At 40.1% G+C, this 24,664-nt stretch overlaps 1 protein-coding gene across 6 annotated transcripts in view; it reads left to right on the top strand.

The window, feature by feature from the left end:
- Nucleotides 1-24,664, top strand: part of TP63 (tumor protein p63) — a 229,967-nt gene that overhangs the window by 142,684 nt on the left and 62,619 nt on the right. For all 6 annotated transcript variants that reach the window (XM_012806938.2, XM_003792706.1, XM_012806940.2 and 3 more), the window contains one exon: nt 3,755-4,009. In XM_012806938.2, the coding sequence (XP_012662392.1) occupies nt 3,755-4,009 (255 nt within the window). The remainder of the gene's footprint in view (nt 1-3,754; nt 4,010-24,664) is intronic.

Raw genomic sequence — 24,664 nt, 5'->3', positions numbered from 1 at the left:
TTCATTTTTGCCCTTTGATGTTTTGTGGAAAGAGGACTGGCTCCTTTCTCACACCTGATGTGTTAGAGACGTAACAATTTTTAGTCACTCATTGCTTGAGTTCCTGCAGAGTATGTTAATATTATTTTGAGATCAGGATACTTGCTGTCAGAAAGGGAGAATCTACTTCCTATTTCATTTCATTTCAAATATGCTCATGACTTTTGTTACTTAAAAAACACATGGGACATATATATATATAGGTCCCCATGGAGTTCTTCTGAGGGCAGTTTTGTTTTGTTTTGTTTTGTTTTGAGACAGAGCCTCAAGCTGTCCTCCTGGGTAGAGTACTGTGGCATCACAGCTCACAGCAACCTCTAACTCCTAGGCTTAAGTGAGTCTTCTGCCTCAGCCTCCCAAGTAGCTGGGACCACAGGCACCCGCCACAATGCCCGGCTATTTTTTGGTTCCAGCTGTCATTGTTGTTTGGTGGGCCCGGGCTGGATTTGAATTCTCCACCGTAGGTGTATGTGGCTGGCGCCTTAGCCACTTGAGCCACAGGCGCTGAGCCCCAAGGGCAGTTTTTATGGCAGAGATGAAAGTGTCATGGACTAATCTCAGAAACCCTTTTACTTGTCATTGTTGGTAAGTGTTGCAATAGCATCCCAGCATAACACCAGTTTCTCCCCTCTGTATTTATGGAATTACTGACTGTAAACAACAGGTACCATACCCTTTATCCTATCAGATTTACTTGGTGGAAAATAAGCGATCTCATATACATCAAGCAAGGATGGAGCTAGCTTCCTGGGCATGCCAACTGTACAGGCAATCACATAGGGCCCCAAATTCATTTCATGCCCTCCTACCACCATTTTGAAATTCTTACTAATCTATGAACAAGAGAGCCTGCATTTGCATTTTATACCAAGTACTACGATGGCTTTGCTGGCCCTGCCTGGGAACACCTGTCCTTGGCTAAAATGGGCTGCCTTTGGCCTCCCGTTATACTATTAACATGAGCATTTCCTCTTCAATTCAAAGATATAAGCAGATAAGAACATTTATTTTAAACTAGATAGTTTGCAAATTCACTTCTGAAGAACTGTCTCCTATGTCAAACTTAGGATTTATTGGTTTTTAATAAACAAAGAAAAGGAAGTCAATTTCCATTCAGTAAATTCTTACTTTGGTAAGTGTGTTTTTGTGTTCATTTTAAGCTAACTGATATAAAGTTAGTGTGGGTTTTATGTGTTTTTTGAGTACAATTGAGTATACTTTTTGGCTTATATCTCTTTAAAGTATAATTCAGAAAGTTTAAATGGAAATGTGTTTTCCCCCGTTTCACCTATCAAGTAAGCTGACTTTTGACTAATCCTGAGAAATCTCACTTCATAGCATATTAATTGAGGCATTAGCAATTAGAAATAAGTTCTGTTGCTCCTAAGTACAAAAATTTACCCAGAATGGTACAGAATGAGAAATTATGGCATTTGAAAGTAGGCCGTCACCACTCACAGTGCTATTAGTAACTTTTGGGGTACATTTTTTCTTCTGCTTTTTCGGTGCCACCCAATCTGTGTCGTCTTGCTGCCATTCCCAGGGTCTCCTTTGTGACTTTCTCAGTCAGTGGAATTCCCTTTTTGCTTAAGTCCTTGTAGAATTAAAGAATGTTTGCTCATTAGTTTTTAAAGCTGGGTCCCAAAACTTTTCTCTTTATATATGTAGCATAAAAAAAAAAAATTCAAAGAGCCCATGTTTCTTTGTTCTCATCCAAGCCCACAATTAGCTAAAGTTCCTTCTGTGTAGCTAGAAGGAGGGGGGGGGGAATGCGGGGGGCCAAACAGGATTTTACTGCCAGAGAGAAAGTGCTCAGAGTTTCTTTGTCCTCTTGGTCAGGGATGGCTGCCTCCCTAATTGTACTGCTGTAGAGAAGCACGTGCCTTTGGGAGCATTATCTGATCCCTACAGGACGTTCAGGAGTGCTTTGTATACTGACCCTTAACTTGAACACAAATAATATCTTTTCTATCCCCTTCCTCGGGCTATTGCCTCAGGCTTGGATACCTCAAGCTTCAGTTCAGCCAGGGGTGTGGTGCCTTTGTACTGGCCTCAGGTTTACTTTTTCCCCTCCAGTTCTTACCTGCAGTTTGCCACACCTGTCAGGAAGAGAAGCTGGAGATGGAGGCGAGGTGAAGGATAGGAGCCATAGAAGTCAGGGGGAGAGAAGGCGAGACCAACAGCTGCTCTTGTCAGCACAGGGATAAGCGTAAAGAGATTAATAGTTATTTGAAGGGCACATGGGGATGTGGCCGGCAGCAGTGGAATGCGAATGCATGGACGGAATGGAATGGGCGGGCGACTAGTAACATTTAGACAGATGCTCTCTGGACTGAATGGAATTGCAGGGTCCGGTTTTCTCCCCATGTGAACGATATTAAAGTTTTATAAAGTAACAAATTTAAAGTTTTAAAATTAAAAAAAAATTTTTTTCAAGCCCCTGTTTCTTTGTAACTTGTCTTCCATAGGAGAATATAGACCCGTAGTCTGGGTCTCTCTGAGTTCTATTTCAATTGAAGGCCAGTGTCCTTTCTGAAATATACACCAAAAAGACTACCTCCCACCCTTGCTTTGGATTCCCACCCTTCCTTCATTAACTATGAGAAAGAGGAAAATTTTCATGCTTCAGAAGGTTTCACAAAGGGAAAACTGTCCCTGTAGGCTGGTTGCCCCTTCTGGAAATATGCCCATGACTCTAGCCTGACCCATCTGATCAGGACGGTGGGGGAGGGGGGCTGGCACGGCAGAGCCCTGACCTCAGAACCAGAAGATTTCATTTTAAAACCCCTGCTCTGCGTATTAGCTGATAAGAGGGCAAACTGCTTTACCTCTCGGCCAGTAATGTAGTAAAGTTAGTTTACAGGTTAAATGGGAAGAAATTATCATGTTCTTTCCAGGAGCATGCCATGGAGCACTTACTGTGTGCTCAGGCCCCCTCACACCAAAGGTATAAAAGCATCTGATGGAGGAAGCTGCACGAGTGAATGCACTTTTGAATTAGAATTTTATTCCCACTAAGGGTATTTCCCTTAATTATACATGTTCTACTCTAGAAAAGAATGAACTATGAAGACAATGACTAACAGGTAAAATCAGACCACGTTTGGATAATGCACGGGTGTGTGAGTTTTTGAAATGTACAGTTGGGGGTCCCAAGGCCTGCTCCCAAGCGCCTCCAGTCTTTGTGAAATTAGTACAAGGCGTGCAGGGGACGCTGTTGGGATCCTAGGATAGAATTCAGAATTATGACTAACAGAAAATATGAAAGGTCTTCTGATTTCTCCATGTGTAACAAGTTGATGTTTAAACTCCCTCAAGAACATATCAAGTTGTTTTTTCATTTTAACCGCCATGGTCTTCACCCCCTTTCTACCAGACAAAAATCAAAAATAGTATTTATCCATGTGTTTTAAAGAATTCCAAAGCTGCAACCAAGCTCTGGGCACTGGGCATGTTTGCTTTTTCAAACGCTCTTAAGGACACCAGTCTGCGAAGGCCCCACACAAGCTGTGTGATCTGTGAAAGTCGTAACAGCACACACATGCTTCAGCCTTCTCTGGTGTCCCTGTGATTCATAAATCGGAGATTTTACTTACAGCAGGACGAGTTTTTAAAGTGAGGTCACCTCTGTCCCATGCACGCACCAAACGATGCCCTTTTTGGAGCCGCGATCTGCAGGAAAGGCTAACATCGGGGTTTCGGGGTGTCCTTGCAGCCGCAGTACACGAACCTGGGGCTCCTGAACAGCATGGACCAGCAGATCCAGAACGGCTCTTCGTCCACCAGCCCCTACAACACAGACCACGCGCAGAACAGCGTGACGGCGCCCTCGCCCTACGCGCAGCCCAGCTCCACCTTCGACGCCCTCTCGCCGTCGCCAGCCATCCCCTCCAACACCGACTACCCGGGCCCGCACAGCTTCGACGTGTCCTTCCAGCAGTCGAGCACCGCCAAGTCGGCCACCTGGACGGTAAGAGCGCCGGGCGCGCGCAGCCAGTAAGCCTGGCGTCACAGGCAAGGACAGTCCCCATCAGCTCCCGGGGATTTGTCTCCCAAGTTAGGGATCCCACATCCAATAGAGGGAAATTAGTCTTTGAATATTTAATACTGAACCAGAGAGGGTAAGAGCCAGTTAGTGGGAAAATCCCACTGGGAACCAAATGCCTGCCATCGAGTCGGCTCCCAGTGATTTGAGCCAGTGTGTTCCTGCCTCTTTCTCTCTGTGGTTAGGTCCTTTTCTGAAAGTTTCTCCAAAATACAGAGCACTAGGCCACCGTGAAGTATCGTAACCACAGGCTGTGTATGTACAGTCTCCGTAACGAGGGGTATTTACAGCTCTCCTTATTGTGGAGAAGTCAATGTCCCGTTCAGGTGTGATTTAAAAAAATGAATAAATACATACAATGTGATAAAAAAAATAAGAAAATTAAATCCTCTTTATTAAGAAAGGACAATTCTCTTCATGCATGTAGGTTCTCTCCCGTGAAGTATAATTTATCGATATGGATAAATGTATTAAATTTAGAAACATCTTTCCCCAAAGAAGCCTCTAAACATACACATCAGGGCCCCAAGTTATTCCAAAGAGACTCGGATTTAAAATGTTGGGGAAAAAATTTTTTATACATCTAATCTCTTTGAGAAAGCATGAGAAATTTTTTTTTAATAATTAAAAAGCCACGAGAATGTTGATTTCAAAATGTATATGGCAATGCATTATAAGATGAGTGAACTAAAAGGTGAGAGGGGAGACCCACAAAGCTGGCTTTCCCTGGTTGATCAAAGATGTCCAAGACAAAGTAGTATGCATGTTTGTCAAATAATTTAATGTCTACATGGATTATGGAAATACTTCCAAATATCACCTTAGTGAAAAGTAGCTTCAGAATTTTTTTATAACAACTTTTCCCTCACTTTGGCCAACAGGTTTCTTTGGACAGCACGTTTGTTTTTCTCTTATGTATGGCGTCTGGTTCATTACAGCCTTGAATCCAGTTGTATAGTTTATAAAATAATCTGCGCTCATGACACTTACTACAATAAAACGTAATTTCACTTCCGTTCCCTCATGTTGGATCTCACTTTGGGAGTAGGATAGACGAATTTTATAACTCCTATTTCACTAGTGAGAAAATCTGAAACCTTGGAGCTTTTCTTGTAGCTGGGCCTATTCCTGATCCCCCTCCCCCCACTGAATTGTGTCCTTTCTCTCTTTGTTTCACTCTTCCTTACCAGGATGCTCCCACATTGTCTGAAAGTTAATTTCATTTTGATGCTTTCCTTTCATGGTTTGAGAAGCTGTTCTGTCATGGCTCATATGTCAGCCGTGAAGGAAAGGTATTAGGTTAAAATTCGACCTCCTCTTCATGCGTTACTTATCAATTGTGTCATATCTTTCTTTTATACCATTTGTAATCCTGGAGCTGGAAGCTGCAGGTGAGTAAACTTAGAATTTATAGGCCTTAAAATAATTGCTTGATTGATCTAAGTAATAGTTTGCTTCAGAACCACTAGAATAACCATTTCATACCTGGAGCACTGCTGTGTCTTAGGCTCACCAATTAGACATTTACAATCACGGATCTCCCAGCATAACAGTTACTTGTGTAATTTACTCAGTCAGGGCTCTTCTCTATTATGTGTGGGCTTGTCTGAAGAGATAGATGCTGGACATATTGGGGCCCTGACATGAATAATTCTTTTTCCTCTTCTAAAATTGCTTAAGAACCGTGGGGATGACACTTGATGTCCACACAACAACCACTCAGTCCTCTTTCTCCTCCTCACCTTATCATTTCTCATATGGAAATCTTAGGCTCATTTTCAGATTTAATATCCTAAACCATCCTCACTCAAGGCCCCTTTTACAGAGAAATAAATTGTCTTAAATCTCTACCTTAATGGTACGTTAATAAGGAAGTCTTTCCATGGAATATGCTAGTAAAATTTCCTTACATGTGCCCGAAGTGATAGCACCCTGAAAAAAGAGGGAGGCACATGGCAATGGGAAAAGAGCGTTGGTTAAGATCCAGAAAACCTGGATTCCAATGTCTATCACCTGTATGGCTTTAGCCAAATCACTTCACCTTTCTAGAATTCAGTCTGTGTCTCGGACGAGGATGGTGAAGATGTTTTACTAGGGTGATGATACCATAGAAGTTTTTAAGTGGAATTAGATTCTGAGTGTTTCGTCTGTCATTGCTAATTGACTTTGGTGAAGCAGCTTTACTTCATTTGAATTTTTCTGCAGTTGTGGCTTTTACAGAATAAAGATACTACTTGGTGTATCACATGGTATTTAATAGTTTTATTGCATTTCTTTCTTGTGGACATCCAGGCTTATTTCAGGCCTAAGTACATTTCTGCTGAATCTAGGGTCCTTGAATCCTTATCTGAAAAGCTCCTGAGATCACCTGAAAAAGATGTAATTTCTTATTTGTAGGCATCTATGTCTTGCACATACCAGTGTCTTATTCTTTGAGCCAAGGTACATACCCTCGCCTTCATACAGACTTTGCATTTGTAAAAGCATTTTCTCAGGCATCTATCGTAGTTGAGCTGCATAACCCAGTCTGTTACCCCTGGTGTCTTACATGGGAAAACTTCAAGAAGTAAAGGTCTTATGGCTAATAACCAGCCAAGGAGGGAGAAGCAGCTTGGCCCCCTTACTCCCAGTCTGGTCTGTCCTCCTACCGATGGAAGGCAGACGCATGCAGGAATAGGCAGGCCCTGTGTGGCAGGGAGCTGGCATCTTATGTCCTGAAGCCCGAGGGCTGGAGCAGATATTTTTGTGCCACATTACATAGCGCCTATTTGTTAGACATCTGTGGATTTTTAAAGCACTTTTTCAAAATTAAATGCTACATTTTAAAACTGTCCACAAACTGAAAGCCGCAGAAGCAGCTGTCATTGGATGCCTGCATAGTCTTTGGGGGATTTTTTAATAACAATCTTCTTAGTGCCATTTTATCACTTGTCATCCTTTCACGTCGTGTTTTCCCCATTTAATTTTTCTGGTTTTACACTCAGAATTAGTGTCAAAATATAATTAATTTATTCAAAGTATGTATGCGTTTTTCCTTCTGTTTTTTTTCTGTGTTTTAAAGTACAAATATGATTGTTTCCAGTTCTATAAGATGGTATTTATTTTAAAGTTCTTACAACAAAATAAAGTGAAATATGACATTTTCCCACATTTTCTAATTCTCTCTCTCACACACCAACACTTAGGATTAAGTTACAGACTGTCTTAATTCCCACAATTTAATTGGCACGGTGGTGGAGGCCCACTGTTCAGGGCACTGCAGTGCTGGTATTGTGGCTGGGTGCCACCTGCCATAGAACAGGTGAAGGAATGGGGGTTTGGAGACGGCAAGAAAAGTAAGGACAGATTTCATTTCTGGAATTTACTAGCAGAATATGGGACTTTCCCCCCAATTTTATCTCTCTAAACCTTGCCTACAAATGGGGATGTGAATACTTTCCTGATGCTGATGATTAAACGTACCTCTTGGTACCTGGCTAGTCATTGGCACAAAAGTGTTTACTGAGTGTATATGTGAATCTTATTGTTTCATGATAAACATCGTGGTTTTATTGAAGGTACAGTTGTATAATAGGTAATAATCTGAGAGAGTGAAAAGTACAATGTCAACTACTTTTTGTTCTTAATGCTTTCGGGCTATTCACATGCATACTTTAGCCCCAGGGGACTGTGATACTATACACTATCCAGATTCAGTATAAATAGATGGCCTAGGGTGATAACAGGCTCTCCATGGGCTGGCAGTGCTGGTTTCCCAGCCTGCCCAAGCAGAGGTGGGAGCTCCTTGCCAGGCTAAAGAAGGACCCTTTTTGGATTTGAGGACCTATTAATTTTTTACGTTTATTCCTCATTTTTAATCTGATGCTTCATGTATAAGGATGCTTTGCTGTATTCTAGGTGCTAAATAAGGATAACAGTGAGCCTCACTTATTGCCAGGCAGCAGATGAGTTTATTGTGATGAAGTACTCTGAGTAATGTAATCAGTTATTAGTAGGGAAGGAGTTGGATAAATTATGGCGCATCAGTACGATACTCCATGGCCACTAAAGAGAATCCTTTGTACTGACACAGAGTGCTTTGCGAACTGCTGCAGAGGAAAAGATAAGCTTTCCGTGGCACCTACTTGACGGTCAAGAGCGCTGGTAAGGACCACTTCAGGGGCCAGAATGTTTTCTCTGCGCTCACCTCTAATGATGAGGCCTCTCTGAACTTGTAGTGTAAGTCACCCATCCTTGCTATCGGCTTCACACACCTCTGCCGGTGTAAGAGCTGTTTTACAACCTATTCTAGCAGAATATGGGACTTTTTCACAGTATTCTCTGTGTACATACACCAGGAAAATCTTTGGGGTGTGTGTGCGCTCACACTGAGGTAACAAATGGCCCAGTCCTTGGGACATGGGATAACTTTTGCCATTGTATTATTGTCAAGACATCAACTCTAAGGTCCTGTAGGCTGGGACACCCTGACCAAGTGCCCAGCATGATGTTCAGCATGTGGTAGGAACTAAAAAAAAAAACTAAGAAACACTGTTTTCTCCTTGTGATTAAAGGAACTATAATTCCAAGCAGTAGCTCTCAGCTCTGACTCTGATTGTTAACTGTCCGTGAGTTGGGTCCCCTCGGCCCCCACTTGTGATTTACAGAGAGCATTCTTCCTTTGCCTTTCCTCATCATGCCAGCCTCGTGTCAAGTTCAGAGCTTTGAAGAATTTGACTTGAGCAAGTGCAGAGATTAGGGAGGTGGTGTTTGAAAGGGGAACAGCCAGTTCCCTTCCTGGGACAGTTCCATTGATCCCAGCATATCAGTCTTGGTCTCCCAAGCTCACACCCCTTGGCTCTGCAGGCAGGCTGAGATGCGTGCCTATGGCCCACCCTCCCGGTCATCAGGTTACCTGTAATGTAAGACTTTCAGAAAAAGGTTGCCAGCTCTGCAGAAATCTAATGCAAGCCAGCCCATTGCGTGGCCCTCTGGAATTTAGAGACTCTTAAGAATAGCCTTTCAAAGGACATGATGTACAGACAGACTTTTTGATGGTGAATATGATTTATCAGCTTCCTTTGACAAAGGAAGTACTTCGCTCCTCAAAGTTTATGCCTCATTGGGGACTTGGTCTCATCTTACGTTTGAGTGGCTGTTAGATTTCACTGGTGAGGGGCAGGAGGGAAGCCAGTAGCTTATGCCAGCCATAAATGTGCTCATCATAACAGGCTGATTTCCACTTTTTGCCATAGTTATTTCGTTAATTACCTGACATACGCATGGAGTGCCTTATTGTGCCACTCCCATGATGAAGAAAAAATGATTAGATATATTTACCTGTTTCCCAAACTATTTCTTAGTTCACAGAGTATTAAAGAATAATTTCCTAAATAAAGTGCTTGGAGATTCCTGGTGATGGTTCACATAATTTATTTAATCCTAGGTTTCGGATTTAAAAGGAAATTTCATTGTATAGTGGGTGCAGAAGTGTCTGCCAATCCAGGAGAGAATACCTTACGCAGCATGTTTGCCTGACTCTGTTTAGGTTAACTCTCAGCGAAGGTACTTAGGGGAAGCCCGTTTCACCTAATCTAATGCTTATCACCCTCCCACAGCATTCTGAGTGATTTGTTCTCTGCACTCTGGAATTTCTATTTAAAAGGAAAAAAAAAAAAAAAAAACGGCTGTGCCTGTGGCTCAGTGGGTAGGGCACCAGCCTCATATACCAAGGATGGCAGGTTTGAACCCAGCCCCGGCCAAACTGCAACAAAAAATAGCCAGGTGTTGTGGTGGGTGCCTGTAGTCTCAGCTACTTGGGAGGCTCAGGCAAGAGAATCGCCTAAGTCCAAGAGCTGGAGGTTGCTGTGATCTGTAGTGCTGCGGCACTCTACTGAGGGCAACAAAGTGAGACTCTGTCTCTAAAATAAATAAATAATAAAAAAAAGAAAAAAACTTGGTACTTATTTATTGCATCTGAATATTTTAGCAGCTTACTATTGATTTAAAAAATAAGCAATTTGAATAAAACCTTGTTTCTTTTTCTAGGACGCACCAAGCAACAGCAAATAGACTTTTTTGATTTACTCTTTTCTTTTTCCACCCTCTCCTTGTTTTCCTCCATTCCTTTCTTCCCTGGCCACCGCCTTCTTTTTCCTCCTTTGCTTTCTCTTTCTCTTTCTCTTCCTTCATGTATGTTATCAGTAGTAGTGTTTAATTTGGTTTTGTAGGTATCACCAGCCATTTGGTGTCTTGTTTTTTCTACTGTAGCTTCACTTACCTGGAACGGTAAATTAATATGAAGAAGATCATGAGGTAAACCAATCACCAGGGGAATTTCCATCAAGAAATAGATCACCAGGGCCTCTGTATGTAACCAATTTCCTTGAATAAAAACGGGCTACCTTGAAGGTAGCAAACTGTAATGTCAATGGGGCCAGGGAGGCACATAAGGGAGCCAAAGGATGAATCCAGGGACTGTGGACAGATGAGTTTACGTGTCTTCTCTGCAGAGGCATTTGCCTTCTAATCCCAGCCTTTTGTCATGGGGAAAAGTAGGCCTAACATTAAAATATTAATTTTTAAAGAGCAAGCAGAAACCTACATTTACATAGAATATCATCAGATCTTAAAATGATTGTAGGAATTTAAAAAGAAAGCTGTAAAACATTACAAGCCACACAAAATAGTAGGCGGGCTACATGCCATCCTGTGTAATATGTTAGCAGTGACAGGGAAGATTACCTAAAGTTTAAACCACTGGAAGTTAGAGCAAGTGTGTGAGGAAAATCATACTAGGAGGTGTACTTTGTTCAGAAATTGTGACTCTCTCTTTAAGAAGTCATATAGATTTATCCTTTTCTACATTTAGCTAAGCAATATATTATCAAAGCAGGTTTTTCTTTGTTCTTACCGTAAATGACCTTTCTACTCTCATTCCTATAAAAATCTTATTTGACGTAAAGATTTTAATGGTATTGCGCTATTGCGTATTAGGAATAAAGAGGATTTATTGTTTGTTTATTGCTGTTATTATCATTAGAGAGTTTACGGAACTCTGTAACTTAACTCTCTAAGTTGGCCAGAGCTATAATCAAAAAAAGAACAGTGAGATTTAAAGGGCTTCAAATCAATTTTCTCAGCCTATTAACTGATGGCTAATTTTTAAGTGGCACCTAGTCAATATACTAGAACAGAAATCACCTGAAAATTGAGGTATAAACAGAGAATAATGTCCTAAGAATTTTTTAATGACTCAAGAAAAATACGGTGTATCATTAAACTGAACAGAGATCCCTTAAAATGAATGTAAACTTAAAATCAGCCATGAATGACTTACACCATTTATGAGATTGTTGCTTTGGGGGCATTCCCATAAGTGAGACTTTGCTCCTCCTCCATTTGCATCCACCCCCACCCCCCAAATTAGCGATTTCCATAGTGTGGCCAAGTGTGTGCAATTGTTCCCACCCCATTTGGTAAAGGGTCATGTATTTTTCACATGAAAGGTATTTAGTAATTAGTTATGTCATGAGTAAAACTGATTGCATTTAAAATCAAGCCTCCTAGTTTTGTATGAGTAGCAATGAGTATGACCACTCAGGGGGTTGTGGCTGAAAGGATATGTGACACAATGGAGCTTTTCTGCCCAACACCTTCCAATCCTTTGATATTGAAGAAGAGTTTATTGTAGAACAGAGCAGTAAATGTTAGACTCTTTGAAGCCCTGCAGATGTTTTGTAGTCCTGGAATGGTTTTTAGAACAAGGGGTCCTATAATTAGGCACACAGAACCCTATAGGTAAAGATCTTAGTAAGATGTTTCCCCTGTCATGTCTTGATAATGATCAAAACCCTCTCATCAGGTCGACCCCAGCTGACATTTAAAAGAAAATGTGTTAGTAGCCAGAGACCTTAAATCTAATTTATTATGAGGTAAGTTAGGGAGGGATTCTCATTTTACAAATAGAATGAGTCTTCTCTTTTTGGTTTGAATTTAATTAGACTCAGGTGATTCACATGAAGATTTGTGCGATTAAAAAACCTCACAGCACGCAACCTTGTTACTGTATGGGAAAGGTCTCAAAATGGAGGACTCAATTTCTTACTGTCTTATGCAGAGTTAATACTGAATTTTCAAGTTCATTGATCAAACAGAAGTTTTTTTTCCGGGGTTACTCAGTAAGTTTTTTATTGTGTGTGTATATGCTTTTCATGCTGATTAAACAGAATCATCAGCACTAAATCTTTTAAAAATATAATGAATAAGTTGAGACTATTTCAAAAGACTTTTCTCTTTGAGTAGTTTCCAAGTTGCATTAAATAAGAAGAATAATGATTACTTTAGGATTTGAATTTGAGAAGACATCTGATGAGCTCCCGAAGACTGCGCCTCATTAAGTACAAAAGAGGATTCGGAAGGACCAGTTTGGGGAACTAACCTGTTGGGACTCTGGCAAGCTCTTTTGTGTCTGTCCATCTGTTAAATGGGTATTATAATATTTACTTGGCAGGATTTCTGTGAGACTTCATTAAATTTTATGAAGGGCTCTGGGAGCCTGAGAGATGAGGCTCTAAAAATATAATACATTATTATCTTATTCTAGATGTTTTGTTTTCAGATTGAATACTCTATCATATCCACGCTGACAGTTCAGGCAGTTTTCTGAGGTTTTCCGTTTATACTAAGACATGAAATGAAAATGGTATAGATCTACAAGTCCCCAGACATAGATGTGGGATGACAAAATAGATATGTATTTTGTCTAATATTAAACACATTTAATTGGATCCCGTATTTGTTAATTTGCTACTTTCATTCTTAGCATCTTGGTGTTTTATTGGTAACATCTCAACAGAACCACTAAAATTTTTTAAACGTAATCATTTTTACTAGGTCATGGAAATAATTAGCCATGTGTTTAAGAAGAAAAATACAAAAGTAAATATATGTATTTTGATATATGTACACAAAGTTTTTACTCTGAGTAACAATAGAATTAATTTACAATAATTATAATTTTATAATTTGGGAGAGATATCTGTATATTCCTTTCTTTTGCCCTGCTTTTTTCCTTCTACCCTGGGTATTAGTTTGAGATTTTTATATTTATGAATATTGAGCTTTGGCATTAATATCAATTGCCTTCCCCCTCATACTTTGTGTTTTTGGAACACCCATTTCCCATAAGAACAATGTTATAATTATGAGTTATCTTTCCAACCAAGGAATGACCATCAAATAAGTCATAGATATGATTAACCTCTGTCATGAAAGACTGGATGTTACTTCTGTAAGCCACTATACTCATTTCAAGTATAAAAATGACATTCATAATTTTATCAAGTTTGCTTAAATATCTTGTATGCTTTGACATATATGTGTTAAGCTGACTTATAACATTTTAAGTTATTTTTATAAACTTGACTTCCCTGAGACTGATTGCTAGTGTAATAAATATTTTCCTTAACATTTTGATGTGCCAGAACTTTGATACATTTAATGTGAAATAATTTGAGAAGCCTAAGTTTCTCAAAATTTTCTATAGGAAAATTAACATGGGTATTTAGAGAATGCATTCCTGTTGCTAAGAATAATCCTCAAAAAATATTCTATAGTGTAGACCATTCTTTATTTTAAGAACTTGAAACAATTTTTGATCTTATTACAAGGATTTTACTGGTAGGGGAAAAAAGCTGTGTGTTATTGAATTAGAAAGTAGAGTTTTGTATGTGTTTGCTATCCCTGTCTGAAGCCCCACTCCCCATAGCAGAGCAGTCTCAAGAAGAGAGAAGGCCCCGAAGGCACCTAGTGATACAGAAGGGTGTGAAGTGCTAATGGGAAGATTTCTAGCCCCTAGTGATAGAGGAGAAATTTGAGGACATACTTGGTTCATTAGACTCAGTGGTTGTCTTTAGACACCATTTATTCAAGTTTATTACCCACACTTTCTTTAACCTTTCTATACAAATCCATGGAATTAGTGGATGAAGCCTTTGGGAAGCACTGGCTAGTTGATCATTAGATATAGCAGATTAACCAATAGGTAAAAAGAAAGTGTTTGCATGATAGGAATTTGGAATAACTTTTTCTACACTTCCACAGTTAGAAGGTAATATACCCTTGTGATTATTTACAATCTCTTCTTCCACTAACCCACATGAAAATCCAACCTCTTTCTCCTTTGTTTATTCTCACAGCCAGAATGTGTTGAAGCCACTCAACAGTGAATAAATGCACAATTTGGAAATGCTTTGGTCTCACCTTATTCTCTTTGAGTTTGGGGAGATATTTGGCAAAGAACTATTTTTCATATTGCTTAAATTAGTCTTTTACGAATAGAATTGTCAACGTCCAAGAATTACCACAATAGAACTCATTCTTTAGATTTATGTTGTTCTTTTATAATATTCAAAATCTACAGTAAACACTTGTGTGTGTAAATGTAACAAAGGCACATTTCGCAGATGCTTTATGTCTGAGGATCACCATATAATGTAGCATCAACTGTGCACCTTTGAGTGTAAAAGCTGTCTAGCAATAGTGATGTAGATGGGAAAGGAAGAGGCCCAGAAGCAGAACCAGAAAATACTATAGACTTCTTCATGTCTAGTTTTCTACTCAAGAGGCAATTAAATATATTGTCATTTGTCTAAGTTTATACAATGTATTCATGTTTCAGAGCTGATCTCTTTCCTCGTATGCCATGGGTTTTGGTTATGAGGCTTCTCTTTGCACAAACATCTGGACAGTAGGTGTTAATAGATTTAAGAATTGCTCAGGGAACGGTCTTCTAAGTTTTTATGGACTCTTCTCTGAGACCCTTTTCCCTAAGTGCAATTATCATTTGAACACTTTGAGATTAGGAGTGAGGATGGGGAGAGGATAGCCAGAAGAAGAGTAGGAGAAAGGGGAAGTGAAACTAGCTAGAAACTCATCAGAAACTAGTGAGGGGAGCCTTATAAAAATGTAAAATGCACACTTCACATTGGTTAGTTAGACGTTTTCTAAGTACCTTCGTAGCTCTGATGGTACATTTTTATGGATATGGACTTCTAATTTGAGGAAAAGATACAAACCAATCCAAACAGGATGTTCAATTTCAATCTAAAATCTTAGCTTCCTTCATTTCTGCATTCTACACTCTCCTGGAGGTGTTTTGTTTTGTCTTGTTTTTGTTTTTGCTTCAAAATATGAGAACATACCTTTTATTCTCTTTGGTTTTCCATGAATGAACAGGAAAAAAGACTTCTTTTTATGCCTAGCAAGTCTTGATGTCTTTTTTAGGAACAGTGTATTTCCCGTAAAATATACTCAATACTTGAGTTGGTCTTAATGATTAAAGATTAATTGTATATGCTTTTCTAAAATTCTTTGAAATTTCCAGAAAAGATGATCCCAGTAAATATCTGCCTCTATATCAGTAGGGGAAAAAGAAAAAGACATGCAATACAATTCTAAGCCCATGGGCCATGTATAGCTCCATGATAAGTTTTATTTTGATAGCTAACACCATAAAGTAATTGAAAATATTGTAATTGTAGTATTTTTATGCAGAAGCTTTTTAAAAAATTTATAGACATGCACACTTTTATTTCTAGCTTCTTTCTTTTTAAAATTTATTTTTATTTCAAATTAATGTGAGGGGACAGATTTTTAGGTTACATTGGCCTCATTTCCAGGGTAAAATCCATGTGTAAAAGAGCCCCCCTCCAGGGGGCGTGTTATACACCCTCACAATGTGCACTAGCTGAGATCCCACCTCATACCCTCCCTCCTGCCAATTCTCTTCCCCACTCTCTCCTCCCCTCTCCTGCCTTCCTCTACCCCCATACTAGACTATGTTTGTGTTTTATTGTTCATATGAGCATTCAATTGTTTATATATTGGTTATTAAATTGTTTATATATTGGTTTCATATTAGGATGGAGTATATTGGATAGTTTTCCATTCTTGTGATACTTTCCTAAGAAGAGTCTATTTCAACTCCATCTAGGTAAAGGTAAAAGGTATAAAGTCTCCATCTTTTTTAATGGCTGAATAGTATCCCGTAGCATATATATATTCCACAGTTTGTTGATCCATTCATGGATTGATGGGCACTTAGGTTGCTTCCACAACTTGGCCGTTAAGAATTGCGCTCCAATAAACATTCTGGTGCAAATGTCTTTGTGGTAAAATGATTCTTGTTTTAGAAGCATTTTTTTTTTATTTGCATGCTTTCTAGCTGCTAGAAATATTATTTTAAATCTTTTATTATATATTTTTATTATATTCTTTTCTCTTCATCAACACAGCACACAACCTAATGTCACAAAGCTTAGATTTGATTTTTCTGTTCCTACTGTTTGCCTTTGATGGTCCTAGTGACTATACTGACCTCTGTGTCTTAGAGACCCCATGAATATTTACATATAGAAATAAATAACCACAGTTAAACTTTGTCATCTTTTGTTACTGATCTCTATAGAGCAGCAGTTCTCAACCTTCCTAATGCTGTAACTCTTTAATTCAGTTCCTTATGTTGTGGTGACCCCAACCATAAAATTATTTTTGTTAAAATTATTTTTATTTTCATGAAGTAGCAACAAAAATAATTTTATGGTTGGGGTCACCACAACATGAGGAACTATACTAAAGGGTCGCGGCATTAGGAAGGTTGAGAACCACTGCATAAAAGGTTAAGTGTGTTTACGTGGCAGGTGCTTCCCAACAAAGTGAATTAGTAAGGAAATGATTAGAATGGACATAATTTGCCCACACTGTAACATGAACAGCTAAAGAGGTTATATTCTTCTAAGACTCACAAGTACTCCTAAGTGAATTTTTCTTTGAAGTTGTCACTTGGGTGTATGGTTGTAGCGTATAGAATAGCTCCTCACGTATTGTTTCCTTTTGTTTGATGTTGAATTTTAGACCTCAGAAACAGACGATGCAATATTTTGAGTAATCTTATTTCCATAAATTCTTTATTTAAAATGAAAATATTCCTTCGCCTGCTAAATTACAATGATCAAAGCATATAATCCTGTGAAATATCAGCACCATAGTATATCATTTTTAGTTATTTTACAAGACTGAGGTGATAAATACTGTAGATAGTATCTAGCACTCCCTTGCCTCCTCTTGAAAGCAGCTGGTACTGCCATTACACTAAAGGGCAAACCCACGTGCCCAAGGAGGCAGGGTGGTGTAGGGGAAAGAAGTCAGCTTTGTGGGCAGATAGACCTGGGGCTGGATTCCACCTTTTTCCATCTATGTGACCCTGAGCAAAACATTGTCTCCAGGGAAGCTTCCTCATCCCTAAAATGGAACAGTGTTCTTGGTAGAATGTGATATGATAAATACAAAGTGTCTAATACTGTGCCTGGCAAAGGATGATTTTTATTAGGAGGAATCATATATTTAGGATTGGAATTTAGCCTTAACCTGCCTTACTAACACATTTATTGAAAACTGTAGTGAGAAATCTGCTCCATGGAGTAACTCTAGCTTCTGGTGCCTAGCCTTCCACTGTGTGGTAGAAGTGATAGATGTGAACAGTTCTTGGCCAATTTTATCCTTATTAGGAGCAGAGGAAAATGAATGACTATGTTGGCTATGAAGAGGGTATAATCAGAAATGGTCCATAAACAACATGTAATTTTTTTTTTGATAAATGCGTATTTCCCCCTCATTTTGACAATGTCTTTAAAATTGACCGTCCAGGAAGATGAGTAATACTTGTGGCTTTGAGTTATACCCAGGCACACCACTATATATATAGTAGGCTTCTGAAGTACAAGTGCCTTCAACAGTTGTTGAAAAAGCACAATGTTGCGATAAAGTGCCCCGAGAGAGAGCACTGGGAGGTATTTGTTTTTATAGTGTCTACCCAGAAATGACCAGGACCCACCCTATCAAATGATAAGACTGTTAATCAGTTGTGCAGAGTTCCTTCTTCTGTACTGCCAGCTTTCCTAGCCGCATCGTGATTTATTTATATGTTCCCAAAGGCACAGTGACTACATTAGAGAGGAAGTCACAGGAAGGCAAATTCCAGCTCAAAGTGAAGAACAGTCAGGGCCCTCTAGGGTGGAGTGCACTGCCTCCAGTGGGTGAGGGTGTGAAATAGAGGTGAGAACTGTGACTTGACTTTCAATAAGAGAATGCATCGAGTCACCTCTGAACTTGGCTTTGAACTCAAATATTATGTATCCAGAAGAGAATCCTTTTGTGACTGCAAAGATAGAGAAGGACCACAGTTGAACTACTGTATGCCAGATGGTTGGTTAAATGGAGAAGAGTAGATGTTCCAGACATAAGGTTGAAGCAGCCAAAGTCACACACGCAGAGGGGAGCCTAATGTACATTTCCCCAGACAGCAAACCTACCATTCTGCCTGGCTTTGTGGTTCTGTAGAGGCAACTGCAAGGCAGGATGGGGCAGCCTGTGGAGGTTAAGGCATTAGACTTTATTCTGAGACAGTGTGATGACACTGATTATTTTGTGAGCACAGGAACTATCATGTTCAGATCTGTGTATGAAGCAGATTAATCTGATAGAGGTGGGGGAGCTGGTTGGAGGGGCATTGCAGTAAGGTGGAGCCGTTTGGAGAATGCCGCAGCAGTGCTGACACACTGGTGGGGCTTAGGCTCCCTGGATGATACAGCGTGGGAAGGCCAGCAGTGAGATAGGGCAGGAGTCAGGGACTGTAGTTACCACGTTGAGGGCGTAAATAGAAAGGTAGGGAGGAGGAGCAGAGAGCCAGGAAGGAGTCAGAATGATTAGCTTTCTAACTGGAGCAGATCTGTTATAAAGGGTGGGTCACCATTCTTACCTGGAACCTTACATGTCACTTCACCTCCCTTCTAAAGTGTCAGTCTCCTCATATTTAAAAGGAGGGTGATGATTGGCAGTGCCTGTGGCTCAGTGAGTAGGGTGCTGGCCCCATATACTGAGGGTGGTGGGTTCAAACCCGGCCCTGGCCAAACTGGAAAAAAAAAAAATAGCTGGATGTTGTGGTAGGCAACTGTAGTCCCAGCTACACGGGAGACTGAGGCAAGAGAATCACCTAAACTCAGGAGTTGGAGGTTGCTGTGAGCTGTGACACCACAGCACTCCACCGAGCGGGATAAAGTGAGACTCTGTCTCTACCAAAAAAAAAAGAGAGAGGATGATGATGCCTACCTGCCAGGGTTGTTGTGCGGATCACAGGAGGGGTGGAAGTGGTTTGTGACCCAGGTAGTGCGTCCTCATGCAAAAGGCTACTGTCACCTTAGGATAGCAGCTTCCTCCCTTTCAAAATGACCATTCACATCCTTTCACCTGGAGTCCAAGAGGAAGGTGCCAGTTGAATGAGACGATTCTTATCCAGCCTCTCTGAAAACTCCCTAGCCTGCTGCTTCTCACCCCCGGCAATGAAAGCTAAAAGCCTAGGTTCCAAAACCTTGAATCTTCTACTCTTCTTCTTTCCTTGAGGAGAAACCCAAGTAGTCTAGGGAATAGAATCTGCACCTTTCTCCTGAACCACTTGAAATGGCTGCTTGTGGGAGGTCAGAGCCTCTTTGCAGGATTCCTGTTAGTGAGGTGGGCTATAGACGCCCATAAATTGTCTGCTTCCCTATTGAGAAAGCTGTTCTCTCCTAGGGGCGGCTGCTGGCACACAGACAGCATTGCCCCTTTCCTCCCAGCACATGAACATCTGTGGTAGGCATGGCCTAGGACACAAGCCATACCTATGGGGACTGATTTCCTCTGGAACCACCAGTGGAGGGAAGAGCTCGTGTCAGAATTCTCATGACTGAATCATTGCCATGAGCTAACGTCTCCAGCTTGATGAGTCAGTGCTGGCCTCGGCACTGGTTTTGTAAATTTGAAAAGAAAAAAAAAAAAAGAACGAAGACACCAGTGAGACTCCCTTGCTGTCTGTCCTTCGCTTGTGCAGGGGAAAAGTACCAGATGGTGGCATTTGGGGAGTCAGGTGTTGGACGCATCTCCTCCGTAAGGATGTAGAATAAGTGGAAGAATTGAAGAGTTAATAATAAAAACTCTGTGATTTTTGCGTGTGTTTTGTTTTGCTTCAGGCAAAGTTGGTGAAATGATGTGTTTGGGAGATGAATGTTCTTGTAATAGGCAAGATGCAGCTTGCAGGAGAACATGTGTAACCAACCCATTCTGTACGAGATAGGGCCAAGACTTGTTTGCGTTTTAGTGCCTGTTCGAACATGTATAATTTTAAAAAGATTTATAAAGTTTTGGAGGAGTCCCCTTAAAATGTTACTTCTTCTTCATATAACAGGCATTTTTAGTGACGGTCTGCTGGTTAAAATATATGCCCCAGTTGAGGGCGGGCAGCGTTTAATATTGAGCTAAGTGGTACAAAAATGGTTATCAATATAAAGTAGGTATACAAATATTAGAAATATCAGGAAGAGTTCGTGAGTCTGCCTATTAACCCAGCAGTAGGCGAAAACAAATTGTGCTTCTAACATTTTTAAATCTTCATGGTAGATATTTTGTGCTAAAAATAACAGGAGAGAGTCCTGGATATTTGCTCCCAAATATCCAGAGGTATTACTTAAAACTCCATTGAAAAGAAAAGAACAGAAGGAGGGGCATAGTCAGTGATGAGGACCAAGCTTAGATCATGTGAATATCAGTGACACAATTCAGTGTGTGTGCCTGTACTTTTTATCCGTTTTCTTTGCATATATATATGATAGAAAATAACCTTTGGTGAAAGATCGTTAGAAGCCATCTTTTTAATAGATTAGTGCTTTCTTAAATCTATGTGCTTTAAAAGGCATGGTCTTTTATGGCAGTGATGTACTTCTCGACACCTCTTTAAGAAGGGAGGTGATGGGCGTGTGCTGTAATTTGTAACAGAGATTCTGAGTTTGCAAGACTGCTCTTCCGCACTGCTCCTGGTCCTTCCCCTCTGCCTTCACCACCTCCTCTTCCTCTCCACCCCTTTCTTGCTCCCCATTTCATCCTGTACAAAGAACACGAACTACGCGGAGAAAAGGGGAGGAACAGAAGAAAGGGATAGGGAATAGTGAGAAGAATATTCAGAAAACTTAAAGTTTAATGGTTCTTTCTGTTAAAATGAATTTTTGTAGCTTCCATAGGGAAAATTAGTGTAATTAAAAGTTTTAATTCATAAAACCAAGTATTTTCATACCAACCGAGCCAACTACGATCTATTGTCTGCAGCGAGGACAAATATCGTCCTCTGACTTGGAGACGATTCCGAAGAAGCATTTTGTTTCTTAAATGGATCTTGGCTGATTATATTTGATCAGCTCTTTGAAATCCATTAGTCCACATCCAGAAACTTAATTTCCTTTTTGCTCTTATATACTTTTAAAATGATTTTATGGACACCAAAAAAAAAAAAAAATGGGTCTTTTAGGGAGTGAAACAATACATATTTCTCATTTTATATTTAACATTCTTGATGTTGCAAGGCACATACAGCTTTTATGTGAGGGGAAATTAATAAAATACGGTGTGAAGGAACTATGGCAACATTAGGATCTGAGTGAAATAATCCAGTTAACTCCATAGTTGACTAGCTGAGGTGACTAAGCAATAGACCAGACCCTATGAGACACAATTTCCTCCTCTGTCAAGTGGAATCATCTTCCCGGAAGGTTGCTGAGAGTTCAGTAGATGAAGCCCATAGTCTAGGGCCTGCCACTGAGCATGCCTTTGATAAATTGTGCTAGTTATTATTAGGGCCAGACACTGTGGGTAATTATATTAAGATAAGTAAGTTAGCCCTTCTTCAAGGAGTGCACAGTCAGTCAGGCAGACTGATGGACCTAGCTGTAATTCAGTGTGACAAGGGCTATGATCTTTGTCTGCCAGGCAAAGATCTCCTCCTCCACCTTTAAAACTCACTGGAAGGCACTCATTGGAGAGGAAGACTTCCCTTGTGATTGCCTCTGACCACACACCCCTCCCCATACTCACCCATGAGTTCAGAGGCTTTGTTTTTTCATCTCTGTGTCTTAGTCCTGGCATAGGTAATGGGCCCCCACAAATATTTGTCAGGTTGTATTTTTTTGCCTAAACAAAGTATGATGCAATACAGAACACTGATTGATTTACCCAGTTTCCCAGAAAACATTTAAGTTTGGATCTCAAAGGATGAGCAAGATCTTACAACAAAGGGAATAAAGGCCATCCATTCCCATTAGAGGGACCAGGGTAAGTTAAAGCATAGAGATGGGAACGTGAAGGAACAGGAACAGTCCGGTACCCTGCACCACGGAATGTTTGGTGGAAGGAGACCGCAGAGACATCACAGAGCCAGGCTCAGGAGAACTCTGGATACCGTCCTCAGGAGTTCTCTGCTCATGTTGCAAGCCTCGAGAAAACACAGAAGGGCTTTGAGTGGGGGATGATATCATATTTTATTGGAGGAAGATAACTGGCAGCAATTTGGAGGTAGGAGGACGAAAAGACAGGGAGGCCAGTTGGGAGGGTGTTGTAATCATTTAGAGAAGAGATACAGGAAGAACGGAGGTCAGGGTGAGGTTGGGAGTCAGCAGTTTATATTTCAAAGATAGAAACCTGCTTCCTATAATTGGGAATTTTGATTCCTACCATGGTAGCATTTCCTATATGTTTATATCAGAGGCAGTTCTTATCAGGACTGCGCTAGGAAACAAATTGAAAGATTCCTCTTGTGAGGGTTTGGTCTGGGGACTACACTTTACTTTCTTCCCATAGGATCACTGGCTGTTCATCCTTGTGTTTGATACAGGAGAGGGCCCACATGTTAGTCGGTTGCCGTATAAGGGAACATTTTATCCCTGTGGCTTCCCCTGGCATTGGAAATGTTTAGGGGGAAGTTTTATTGACTGAATGAGGATGAGTTTGGCCAGAGAGCCAATGGCTGGCATGTTGGCTTTAGCCATGCCGTTCTGCTGCTTTGAACTTCAGTTGTCTTATCTGTGAAAGGAGCACATTAGGCTAATTCCTTATGCCTTTTTCTTTGTCCTTAACCTACATGTAGGAATTAATACTTTAGGCCTTTTACCAGGTGAAAATTATATCTCTAACAACTGCTTGAAAAAAAAAAAGGAAGCATCTTTCACTACAGTTTTGCACAAAATTAAAAAAAACTGCATGCTCTTAAATAGTAATGCCATGTGACAAAATTAGTAAATAGGAAAAATATGTACTTGTTCTTTTATTCATGGTTGGTCCTCAGCAAATGTTCATTGAATTGCATTCTAAAAATCTCTCCATTTTTTTGTGAAATATTAAGGACCATAGATTTATTCCAAAGGATATTTATATTAACAAACAACTTTTATTTTTACTGGTACCCAAAGAAGGGTTCAAAATTCTTACCAGATACCATAATCACTAAATCTCGCTATAGGAGCTGGACCAAGAGAGAAGATTTTGTAAAGCACTTGCCTAAAGACCCAAGAATCTCCAAACATGTTTTAGGAAATCAATTAAGTATTTCTTCCTATTTCAGTACCTTGAGCGTGCTGTTTCTGAGGACTCAGCTACAGAGACTATCTAGATGACACTAAATATAAAATGAATGAGAGCTTTAAGCATTTACCAAAAGCTGTTCACACACAAACAAGTGAGAATCCAGATGTTAATTCTTAGTGGTTACCTGTTTTTCCACCTAATTATTTGACTCAAATATTAGTACAGAGAATGAAAGAACTGGTAGAAGAGCACCTGAGTTAGAGTAAAACTAGTCAGGCCTTGGAACAGCTTCTTTGAAAATTTGTTTATTTTACTTCTAGTTAAATTCAGTGTCAAAGATTTAGATACTGCTTGGATAGTTTGCTGCAAATATTTGCTCTTTTCATTCTTTAATTGCCCATACCAAATTGTAACCTTCATTTTTTTTTTCAACCAGGATAAATTATTTTTCTGGAGTATATTTGTATTCTTGGCACAGACACATCTCTTCTGTTATACAATAATCTCTACAATTTAGGGCTTTTTTTTGAGACGGAGCCTCAAGCTATCCCCCTGGGTAGAGTGCTGTGGCATCACTCACAGCAACCTCCAACTCCTGGGCTCAAGCGAGTCTCCTGCCTCCGCCTCCCAAGTAGCTGGGACCACAGGCGCCCGCCACAATGCCTGGCTATATTTTGGTTGCAGCCATCATTGTTGTTTGTCAGGCCTGGGCTGGATTCGAACCCGCCACCTTAGGTGTATGTGGCTGGCACCTTAGCCACTTGAGCCACAGGCATTAATATTGATGAAATGCTAGCTACTCTGCCCATCTTCATTTTTTTGGAAGAAATGCCAATGGCCATTTAGTAGGATTAGACTAGGATGGGGGCTTTGGTGACAGAGTATTAAACTATTGTTTATAGAAAGGCAGTTTAAGTCTACCTGGAGTTCAAGTTTTTGATCTGAGGAGGAAAATCTGGTTGATGAGCAAAGGTAGATCTTTACAAACTACAGTCAGGACCTGCCCTAGTAACAGTCTGCCACAAAGTTGGAGGCAAAGAAGTGATCGTTGGTGGGTTTGAAAAATAAAACAAAAGTCATCTACCCTTCAACTTGATTTACTGCAACTCTGATTTTCATAACAAGTTAGGGACAAAATTCATTCTATAAAATTAAAAAATA

The sequence above is a fragment of the Otolemur garnettii genome, unplaced genomic scaffold (assembly GCF_000181295.1).
Source record: "Otolemur garnettii isolate 467f Iridium unplaced genomic scaffold, OtoGar3 scaffold00060, whole genome shotgun sequence".
Taxonomy (NCBI): domain Eukaryota; kingdom Metazoa; phylum Chordata; class Mammalia; order Primates; family Galagidae; genus Otolemur; species Otolemur garnettii.
Note: the sequence above shows the minus strand (reverse complement) of the source record. Positions and strands in the feature narration are given on the sequence as shown.